Genomic DNA, 12,371 nt, shown 5'->3' on the forward strand with positions numbered 1-12,371 from the left:
ACATTGGCACATGTCGAATCAGTTCCTTTATTGTGCTTTGTTTCGCCTTAAGGTGAACTGCTGGCGATCGACTAAATAAGAGTCAATAAAGAAAGGAGGAAAGAAAAATATATGCTTATTTCATAGATATATGCTTACTTCATGGTATTAAGTGTTTGAAAGCCAAAACAACCATTTTCTATTTTACATAATAAGAATAAAGGGAAATGTTAGTTCTCATATATAGGAAGAAAGAAAGAAAAAATATATTTCACACAGATAACAAAATAAAATATTCTACTTAACTACGCCTTGGCCATGTGTGTTTCAAAATTGTTCAGAATGTTTTTAATAATTCCAATAAAAATGAAGGGATAAAGAGCATTGTTAATTCCTATAGAAAACGAAAAAATATAATTACACTTATTACAAAACGAACAAGATAAAATATTTCAGTTTGTCTTGGCAATTCCAAATACTTAGAACTATTTTTTCCCTCCTGCTCGTGAATACATCATATCTTCAAACTAATATTACTCTTGAACAAAACACTTTTCAATAAAAAAAAAACTTATAATTTTAAACCTAATAGCGTGTCCACGAATCATGATTATCTATCATCGCATTGATTCGAGGACACATGGAATCAATTAATGACGAAGGAAGACAGAAATGGGAAAGGAAGGAAGTGAACTGGGACCTGTATGTTAGGTGCCATCTCAACATTTGCCTGGTATAAATTAGGAAAACCGAAGGAAAATCTCACTCACAATGGCTGGACTGATAAAGCTGTTACACCTTTTCGACCAAGTGTCCTCGTACACATGGTGAATGAAACATCTTATTTCTCTACACTTTCAATCAACAGTTTTGTTGGAGCGTTTTATATGAGATCTGATTTTTGATTATTTAATGTAAGATGAAGATGTCTGGGTCATTACCTATCTGAAAAACTTTTCTGTTTAGTGTGGGCAGCATAATATTCAACTACAAAGTCTTTCTTATTCCTGTTTTTAACAGGATATTTAAACCACTACCTATACGAAAGTAGAGATGCTACAACCATAAGATCTTTTAATTGAAATGTATGACAAGTAAACGAAACGCCATAATACTGAAAACTGATACACATGCTATTTATTCTTGTGTGTGTTATTGTGTGCAGAAAGTATTGTTGCTGAGCAATCGAGACAAGACGACATCGTCGAATAGAAATAGTTAACCCCTTCTGAAAATGAAATTGAATTTCCATGTTACTTTACGAGACGAGAGAGATCCGCTTCGTGAACAACTCCAGCAAAAATCACGAAGTTTAGGTAGTGACCGTGGCAGCGGTGTTATTCTAATTTTTAATAAGCGGTTATATATATATATATATATATATATATATATATATATATATATATATATATATTGTGTGTGTGTGTGTGTGTGTGTGTGTGTGTCTTAGAAAGGAATTACCCTAGATAGGATGGTCGTAAAAAATATATTGAAAAGACCTTAATCCAGCAATGGATCAAAAATTGTTGATAATGGTATGTATGCTTTTCGAATATAAATAACCCTCACAACTATACTGATGTAATCGCAGTTCTCATTCTTGATATCTGAGCATTTGATGTTAAGCAATAAACGCTAATATCTTGTTCTAAGAGATCATAGGCCTTATGCAGGGTCGTTTTGACGTATGATTAGCATCATACTAAAGGCCTGACTACTGCAGGAAACATATGTTAGTCGAACTCTTTAGTACTTCACTAATCACGCGTCAGAACGACTCTGCATCAGGCCCCATATGTTTAAACCTGTAGCTGTAAGAGGTTCTAAAAGCAAAGATAGTTTTAAAAAAATGTTTCTGGGTATAACTGGATAACGTTTACTGTTGTCTGGGTTTAATAAACAGTTCTGCGAACTGAAAATATTTTAACAAACCGGTTCTAGCGAACTGGCTGAATTGCAGCACTGGACTGTGAGGAATTCCCTTGTAGTAGTTGGAGTGCTCATCTTCGGCTCGGGAGACCCGGGATCGATTCCTGGTCGGAGCTTATGTGGTTCAGATTCCACGTTAAGATATAGGTCCACGTCTTAAATTGCCTCGGAGCTGAAAAATGCAAAACCCTTAAACAATACACCATTCAACCATTCGACGTCGGAAACGGGAGCGCCTTTCCGTCATAATTAGAGTATGGTGGCTCAATGATAGAACGCTCACTTTTGGTTTCAAGGTCATAGGCTCGATTCCAGGCTATACTATGTAAGTTTATGTTGGACAGCATTGTGTCAATTTGTTTCTAGGAGTTCTTTATTGCCTTCCACTTCATTCCTCAGTTCCTTCATTAATCATTTCGTTCACTAATCGTCTGTTTCCTTTAGCCTCCAGGACGCAATCGTGCGATGTTAAAATTCCCATTGCATTTCATGGTATTAGACCAATAATGTAGTGTTGAATTTCCGAAATCACGTTTCATTGTTCACTCCTTAATTTCCTCAATTACCTTTGAGTAGATCATGAGTATTTAGTTGAGTTGAGTTGAATTTCAGTTTAGCGTCCCGTTCAGCAGCGAGGCTATGTGAGACGTGGACCTACTGTTTAACGTGGAATCCGAACCACATGAGCTCCCGCCGGGAATCGAACACGGGTCTCCCGAGTGAGTATTTAGATATCTAAATTAATTATAATAGGAAATCTATCACTTGTAAACTACTATGCATGAATTATTTGTTATCCTCGAAAACAAATTCAAGTATTGTTTTTCTTCTCTGTCTAAAAGCACTAAGCTTAGTATCAAAAAGAACATTGCTTTACAGCAGACACTGGATTTGTTTGGGAGACCTGCTTCCAGATTTCACGTGAAAGCAGCAAGTCTCTCGGAGATTAACTCACATGAACAGGGTTAGGAATATTTTCTCCTCTTGCCAGGCGGACTTATTTCTTTCGTGACTGTAACGCAATTTAAACTATAAACCAAATATTGCGTTGCATTGGCGCAAACTAGTACGGAATGAGGCTTTACAATTTCGCTTAGGAAAATAAGCCATTTTGAATTTCATTTCTCTCATGTTTTATTTTTACTGTACTTTTCTCCCTAACGATTACCGTTACCGAAAGACCATTTTTACTTTCAATACTGTTTCTTTACTAATACATATAAATGCCGTTCTTAGCATAATCTAAATGCTGCTTCTTAGTATTTTGTTATCTTGTTCATACTCATATATGGGCATATTTCATAAAACTTTGCATGAACCTACCGCAAATTTTTGCGATTTAATTTCCTCTTATTGGGGTAGCCGCTATAATAACCCATTGATTATTGTACTGCGTTGCTCTACGCAGAATTTGGAGCAGAATGGTATGAAATGACCTCCATACAAAGTAATAGGCTATTAGGAACCATATTCCCAGGAGCGTCATTTCAGATTGTACTTGGGGTGGCCAAGACCCCTTGATATAAGCAAAATTTCGCGTTTTTCACTGATTTGCTACTATTCTATTAATAAAATCTATATAAATCTCCAACTCAGGGGGGCAATTGCCCCACCCCCCCTAAATGACGTCCCTGCATATTCCGTTTCAGATTGTCTCAACTCAGCTCAAAGGGCGATATTCAGAGAGAATTTGTTAATCAAGATTTAGTCACCGTCTAGTTAGTGTCAGTCTAGCCCTTTACGAAGAAAGGTGTACTTTTTTGGTATTCAGACTCTACTTTGAGTACAACTAAAAAGCTGATTTGGGAATGATTAACTAATATAACTCCAATGCATCAGGCTACAAAAATAAATGTGACAACTACGGAAAAGTAGATGTACGCATGCGTAGCCTGTAAAAATGAAAATATATGAAATCCGAAATCCCAAATGTGGTGCACAAGCTAAACCGTGGCTAAAAGGGTATCCTCTGCTCTTGATTAATTATCACATGTTATTTACTTCGTCGACTACTACGTTCTAATCAAAGACTCTGAATACACTTTCGATAACCATCCGTTAGTCTAACTCGTAGTATGGCTTTAACCAGACGTCAAAACGACTCTGCATAACTCCCAAAATGTCCTTGTTCGTTTCCGAGAATAGGACTATTACTTAAAATTCATGCAGTCGAACTTAGCGTTTCGTTATGTTCCAGAAGGTTTGCAAAGCTTGAGCGGATTAAAGCACTAGGCCGCATTCTGAACTAGTCTCACAAGTCTCTACGTTGAACGAACGCGAAGTATGCAGAAAATCATAAAGGGAAGAAGTGCTGGCAACTCTGTCCATGTCTGTAAACGAACCAGACGAATGTGGAGGCTTGTTTAAGTCAGTGTAATTTGCAGGCAAAAATGAAAGCTGAAGAAGGTAAGTTAAATGAAATTGTTAAACAAATATTTCTTCATATTATGCTATCTTCAAGTTAGTTATTGACTTTTTTTTTTTTTTTTTTTTTTTGATGATTCGCATTTACTTGGTATGAATATTTCAACGTATACCAGTACAATTCTGTAAGAAGTTCGGCCTTCATTACCGTTTTACATAAAAATGTTAATAAATTTTCTGTCTAGTGAGTTGTTTTTAGGAAAGACTTTTAATGTAGAGTTTCGACTTTGTATTAAGATGGTGAAATAGTTCTACATGTTAACATAAGAAATGTCCCTGCACTTGAACACAATGAGCATATTCAGTACTGCAAAGCAAATAGCGAATTGCTTGTTCTGTCAATGTTTAAGAATAGTTCTTAATAAAAGTTATAATTTTACGGATAAAATGAGTCAGTGCACATGAAATAAAATTGTATATGATTTTAAAATCAGCTGTTGGAGGAATTTTTCACAATGTGCAAAGTCGGTTTTAGTATTCCTTGTTTACAAGTTTACACTCTTCATAGTTTCCTTCCCATTGAGCAGTAATAAAGACAGAAAACAACGTGCCCTGCGGGGCTCTAACCCGCCTTCACTCGCTAACGCTCGCTCGGCAATACTGTATAATTTAAATGTATAAACTTTAGTACGAAAAAAACCTACCAAGCTACTAATCTACATGCGGGACCTGTAATCTAGAACCTTCCCGAATGAGTGCGTATTAAATACGACTGTGTAACATACTACTTTCTACCGGCGGAGTATTTCTGCACGATGTAGGTATCTGTACTTTTGGTTTAGAAGTGGGGAGTGAAACCATGGCAAGTGTTCTAACTAATGTGATGCCAAGTTTTTTTTTTTTTTTTTTTTTTTTTTTCGTGCAGATCAAGCTTCGGCGCACAATTCGAGGCATATATTCCGAAGTTGGGCGTCCGCTTTCGTCAAGTTTTTTCACTGTTATCTGCTTTCCACACTTTCTGCAATTTGTTATTAGGTTCATTAATCCGTGCTCTTCACAAACTTTTAAAAGATTTTGCTCGTTATCAATGTATTCCTTCACAAATGTTAAAACTGCTAGTTCATTGCCCTTGTACATTCGCCATATTGGTAACATAAATGCTAGTTTCTTTCCCACAATGCAACTGTTCGGTTACCTTGCGCCAAGTAGTTCCCTCCGCTCGCCATATAGTCCCATGTTTATAACCGCTTATATATAACAAATAAACAGATTTTTCGAGACTCTTATATATTATAAAGCACACAAACGATCAAATTATCCATATATTTCCTGTAAATTTTAAAAATTTCTCTGGAAACGGACGCCCAACTTTGGAATTTAACCCTAATTCGAAATAGTTGATGGAAAATTATAGTTCTTACACCAATTTCCTCCTTATTATTCTCCAAAAGATTTGTGTTGTGTGCCATGACATTACCCCATCTCTTATAAGTAAAATTTAAGGTGGGTTCGGGAAGTAAATGTTAAAAGATTACAATTATTTTACGATTAGCGTAAAAATACGGCGTTCGGATGTATGGCAAAAAAAAATTTTTGCAGTGCGGAACACATTAACCAGTCTGTGCTAAGTGGCCTCTAAAATGCAGGAACAGTATGGAATCGAGAGGGAGAAGGTGTGGGGATCCACACGTTGGCGCGAGGTAGCGTACGAAGAGAGCAGGCGCGTTAGCGACGGTAAATGGACTCGTAAACGAGAGTAGTGATAACAAGTGAGTTTTTGCAATGACACGAGTTTCAGTGGCACTTTTTGTGGTTTCATGCTAGTGATGCTTTGCTGATAAGCATAAAGTACAGCTTCTGTACATTGTGGAGATACACACCACCGGTTAGAAAATACTATCTTTCATGTGCACTCGCTTTTTTTATCCGTCGACGAAGCACTTGTAATGGTTTTACACTAGTGACACTATACTTGTAGTCCTAAAATTCAGCTGTATTACTTCGTGTCTTGTTCTGCGTCTGCAGTAATTTGTTCCTTATATATATGACTTTTGTGAAGAGTATTTCATTTTGCCTTTAACTTTTCCAAAATGTGGTATGCCAAAATTTGACCAGTACTGTTTTTTGCTCTATCCTCGTTTATCCGCACACCCTCCATCACTGAAACGCCTGTTCCCTGGGTATATGCTGCTGTGAGTGCCACCCTTTTATCTAACTTGGCTGTAATGTATTCTCGCTTTTAATAAACATCTGACGGAAGTTAGTTTCTGCTTTTACTTAGCCGTTATTATAAAGTACTTTCTTACGCGTACTTATACCCGTAAGGAAGTACTCGTAAAGTTCCCTACACCTATAAAAGCAATTTCTGCTCTAGGGGACAATTTCTAAGGCATGCAAGTAAATGTTGAGACGAAATAGTTGTGTGTAATTGAAAGACGTAGGTTATCACGCAATTTTCTCCAGCGCATATCATCATGCATAGATATTATCAATCAGTACACAATCATTTGGGCATGCACGAAGGTAATAACAGTCCACAATGTCCTAGGAATTCATTAAAAGCAGGGAAAGTGAACTTCCGCAGGTGAGAACCCCGGATTAGATTCACATGCACCGGTTTCCAGCATTGTATTACTACTTATTTGCCGTTATTTTAATATATCTTCCGTACAATTACTTCATTTCCACTTGCGGCATTCGCTATTTACTGTTAATCACTAATATTTTTATTATTATTAGTTTCATGCTTTCTTTGCTCTTCGTTATATACGTATTCATCTGTATTGTACTGCTACACAAATTTAGTACCTTTCTAATTGTTAAATGTTGCAAATTACGCACTATTCAGAAATAACGGAAGCAATGACGGTTTTCGTTATACGGAACCTTCTCATGTTTCCGGCTAGCATTATAAACAACGCTGTTTTGGAAGTCGACCTTCCTATCGAGTACATTTCTTTGGGACATCAAAGATTGCAAAACGCACAAGAAAATGCTTCTTTCCTATCCTAGTTGTCCATAAAAGGGATACCTATATTCATGAACTTCTCTTCGCAGGAATTTCACTCCTACTGCTTCAGAAACTGTTTCTTGGGAGTGGAGTTGTATTAGTGAGCGCAGATTGACCTTAGGAGCACTGAGTAAAACTGCGGCGTGTGCACTTATTGCATGGAACACGAATTAACCTAAAACTCAAACTAACCTGTAATAAGTGGCTAATCATAAGCACAAGTGCTATCTAACTGAGCCAGCGCAGGAGCACAGCAGGTGGGCTCAAGTGGTAGAGAGCAGGCGTGGCAGCGACGGTAGGTATATGCATAAACGAGGATAGTGATAAAACACATTATATGGCATAAAACATGTGTTGTGTGTGGTACAGCTTTGAGAGATTTCTATGATCACTTTGCACACTCCCTTTACATAACATATGACCCTACGTAGCGCAGTCGCTAACGCTCTCGCCTTCGGTGCGTGCGGTCCCGGGTTCGATTCCCGGTGGGGACACTCCGTCGAAATGTGTAAAAGCTTTTTCAGGCCAGCCATCTTGAATGAGGTTTTCCTCATTCACACCAGGCCGCTTCCTTCCCTTTTCCCGGGTAGTGTGCTCGCCGAGGGGCGTCATTCCTCATATATCTGACGAACTAAATGGCCATAGATGCCGACAGTCCCTTTACATAACGTTTCACTTCACCATATCTTTCTTATCGATGTGGTAAGAAACACGCTTTCCGTTTTGTATTTCTATCTTATTGTACATGTAAGAGGTAAGATCTAGATATATTTTGATTACTTGTACAATCCTATTGTGAATCCATGTAACATATTTCTTCCGTGGATTTTACAAGTGTTTGCTCCATAAAATGAGATAGCACCCAAAATTTTGCCCCAGTTGACAACATTTGGTTCAGATGCAACTTTCCTCTTATTAGTTTCCGCTCTACATTTTTGTATTTCCCTCTGTTAAACAGCATGGGTGCTCCAGGTAAGTTAATAAGGCAGTGGCTTTAAAACGCAGCCATATAATGTTCTATGGCTTGTTTACCTAATGTTGCATCAATACGCGAACTTATGTAGTTTAGAATTTTACTTCGTTTTTCTCTATAATTAATCACCTTAAATTAATGACCTTTAGTATCTTTCTTGTTGCTCTGAATTTTCGTCTGATTCTGTTCATTTTGTATTTCGGGGCCACCATCTGCGAAAGATACCGTCAACCGGGACAATGCTGAACCCACGGGGTTAACCTAAACAAAAAGGGAAAAAGTTTCCATTTTTATCATGAGTGTAAAATAAATCTGTAAATTGAAAATATACATGATTTCCGCAGATATATGACAAGGTAATACAGGTCTTACATTGTGTATTTTTGGATCGAAAGATCCAATATATTTCAGGCAAAAATTTTCTTGTGGGCCTTATATCTCGAGAACTGCATATAGTGTAGCCGAACCCAAACTATCACTTAACTCAGTATGGTGTGCTTATTCCGTTTTTTAAAAAAAAATAAATAAAAAATCTCGATTTAGGGGCAGTTGAAAAATTTTGTGGCACCTGATCCAAGAAGTTCAATATATTTTATTTAATCAAACATTTTCTTGTACGCCTTATATCTCGAGAACCACAGATAGTGTACCCAAATCCAAAGTATCACGTAACTCAGCATGATCTGCTTATTCCGTAAAAAGTACGAAAAGTGACTTAGGGGCCATTCCAAACTTTTGTGGCCCCTGAGCCAAAAACTAATTATTGGTCAAGATCGCAATCTTTTGATTCATTTTTTGTATGTCATCTTACATATCTACAGCTAAAGGAGCACACGTTTCTGCTGTATCAGGATTGCCTCGACCTCTGGGTGATGCTGATACAGTAGTAATTTTTTTTTTCTGTAATATGTTACCACTAATTAATCCGATTTTTGTATTAATGTAAAGATGTAGGAAGTATGTACATAAAATATTTTTCTTTGCAATTCCAGCTGTAACCATTTCGATGTTACATACTTTTTTTTTTTTACCCAAAAAGTGTATCAGCATTGCCTCGTTTGACAGTAACACGAAGAATTCTCGCCTGATTTGATTGACTGTTCTTAATCTCCAAGGTAAATGAATATTGTGGGGACGCAGTGGCTCAGTGGTGGAGCGTTCACCTCCGGTGCTTGGGGTCTCTGGTTCGATTCCAGCTCGCACCGTGTGCACTTTGTGGTGGACAAACACCGTGCTCGTTTTTTTTCTCATTCCACCATTTCACTGCCGGGACGTGTTTATAAGCCGTTCATTCCAATTGTATGGGTTAAGTTCCAATAAAGCCCGCCAGACCAAAGTAAGTGAATGGAAACGTACCCGAACTAGTCTAATATAGCATAGAGTAACTTGTTCGTAAGTGGTTATTGTCAAGTTGAAAAACTGGCGGAGTAGACGGAATAAATGCCTTTTTGCTTGTGTCGTTCGTGAATTCTCTCATACTTTTTTTGTTTTAGTTCAATGCTGTAGGTTGTCAATTGGTCTGCTGATACTACGTACATCCAGTTGAATAAAATAGACTCTTAGTGCATTCAGAAATTGTATTTAATATATTACGTTCCATTGCTCAGTGTAGCTTTACTTTAAGATAGTATAAGCGTATTTGTTGTAAAGCCTCTTTTCCTTACCAAGAGGGCCCCAAATTGTTATCCACCTTAACTATGATGCCTGCGCTAGTGACTTTGTTTCGTGACCCACTGGAAAGTTTAGGAGCCTGAGGGAGTGATGGCACTGAAATAGCCCAGAAGGCGGCCGCTATTTATGATCGGCTTTACTTACAATACGCTAGTTTATGTTGCGTGCGCGGTTTTCTTACTACACTACAATGTAGTCTGCCTTATGTTCCATCTAATTTTCCCGCACGCTCTTTTGATAGTAATCCTTTTACCCGCCCCACCCCCAGAGCTTCATTTCCGTGATCTCAGACAATATGACGTCAAGTCTTCAACTATCTCATTAGTGTCATATGAAAGGTTAATTCAATAAATAACCTGAAATATGTTGTAGAATATGCATTACAAGGAGCAAAATAACTATAGACTATTATTTATTGACGTAGTCCCCTCCCTCTAGTTTAATGCGCTTCGCCAACGTTTAAAAGAGCACTGTTTACGCAGCGAAAGTTACATTATTTCGGACTCATACGTTTTCACTCTGTACCGCTGACTGGACTTCCACGTCATTTGGAATCTCTATCCAATTAGTACTTCATTAAGTAGGTGAAAAGTGTGGAAATCTGAAGGTGCGAGATCAAACAAATATGGAGAGTGGGCTAATAACTTAAACTGTAGATCCTCGCTAGTAGATAATGTGCCACTGTCAGTTTGGTCTCCAATTGTCATGGACCAACAGCAGCCAGACTACGTCGTCTCTGCAGAATGGCTGGTTTCACTTTTGAGTAGGTTATACTATTTAAATTATGACTCGCACTGTATTTTTTAAAGAATTGACTTCTTGTCGTCCATGACTTCCGGGACTTCGCTGCGTACGCATCTTCCTTGGTCTGGGAGACAAACGATACCATTCCATTGGTGTCCTCTTCTTCCTGCCTAACCTCTCAGCCCGCTTGCGAGCTTCTGTTTGACTGATACAGTCGTCACAGGATTGAAACTGTCATGCGGTAATAAGTTTATATCGTTCTCACTCCTTCAACTCAAAATAAATCGAATGGCATTTCCCTGCTCCGACTTAAACTTTTAGAAATGCCGCTATCTCGTTTAACTTTCACGGCTACACATGCGTGTTAACCCCGCCTATGAAGGGTCACAAGATAGCGCCGCAAAATAGTAATCATATGTAAACTACATTCCCATTTTAATTATTTTTTTAAAAAATACTGCTGTTATTGAATAAGCCTTATATTGATTACCATTATCACGTTCGACATGGTCTTTTAGTGCTGGCATGCACTTTGCAAACTTCAAGAAATAAACCAGTTGATAATGCTCCTAGAACATTGCCAGGACGAACTTAAAAAGAGCGGAGAGATGGAGCGAGAATAATAAGGCTGTGCTTATTCCCACTTATAAAAGTAAATTTTTGGATCCGAACCTTCTTCTCTTTTTCGCAAAATATCATCTCTCTCCAGACGTACGATTCCCTAGATATGGCTCCCTAAATCTCCCAAAATTCGAACTTTTTTGGCCAACATCTGAAAAACGGAAATGAAATGTAATGAAATATTTGAGTTTTACGTCCCGCGGTTACGCCGGTTAGGACAAAGGAGACGGTGACGATGAGTAATGAATGAAATGCTGGAATAAAGAAAGTGGGAGAAAACGGGAGAATCCCGAGAAAACCCACGCACACGGTGTTTGTCCACCACAAAGTTCACTTGGCGGGGGCTGGGGTTGAACCCAGGACCCCAAGCAGCAGAGGTGAACGCTCTACCACTGAGCCACCGCGGCCCCATCTGAAGAACGTTGGCCAGTGGCCACAGGTTACTATTTGGTACCAAAGTCCTCTTAGGTATTGATCAACACCAATATAATCTCGGTCCAACTTACGATTCCCGAGATATGGCTCCTTAAATCTTCAGAAGTCGGCCATTTTTTGGCCAATATCTCGGAAACGGTAAGAATGACGGGAAAATTTTCATCATTTTCTCAGTTTTTGATGCTGTATCGAATGGGGGGCTCAAGATTGAAAAAAAAAAAATCGCAAATAACAGACATACACACACATACATAGAGAATTCATTAAGTAACTTTTTAAGTTCGTTGCTAATACTTCCGAAGAAAAGGAATAATAAAACTTCGATCATGGATACATCGCAAAATGTTTTCGTTATATACGATTCCATCGTACAAAGTGTTGCTATCTCTTCTTCTTATCTTCGATATTACTTACGTTACAGGTGTGTTGTATGCATAAGCTACATGCTTAGACTATAACACAATTGGATTGTGTTGGGTTCGGTTCAGTTCGGGGCAGGCATTCTTATGACCGGTAGGGCTCGTGTCTTATTCGGTACGCCTGTGTTATGATTTCACTAAGTATAATTATTTTATTTAGACACTGAGAGTTTCCATTTGTAATGAATTTAAATGATGGAACGGAGTATAAGATTCTTTTTTGTGC

The 12,371-nt window shown here is 38.0% G+C and overlaps 1 protein-coding gene across 2 annotated transcripts in view; it reads left to right on the forward strand.

Annotated features, from left to right (window-relative positions):
- Positions 1 to 4,164: 4,164 nt before the first annotated feature.
- Positions 4,165 to 12,371, forward strand: part of LOC145674513 (uncharacterized) — a 58,207-nt gene continuing 50,000 nt past the window's right edge. For both annotated transcript variants that reach the window (XM_081744669.1, XM_081744670.1), the window contains exon 1: positions 4,165 to 4,314. In XM_081744669.1, coding sequence (XP_081600795.1) covers positions 4,299 to 4,314 — 16 coding nt within the window. In that variant the 5' untranslated portion in view covers positions 4,165 to 4,298. The remainder of the gene's footprint in view (positions 4,315 to 12,371) is intronic.

The sequence above is a fragment of the Thermobia domestica genome, chromosome 17, assembly GCF_964235325.1.
Source record: "Thermobia domestica chromosome 17, izTheDome1.hap1.1, whole genome shotgun sequence".
NCBI lineage: Eukaryota > Metazoa > Arthropoda > Insecta > Zygentoma > Lepismatidae > Thermobia > Thermobia domestica.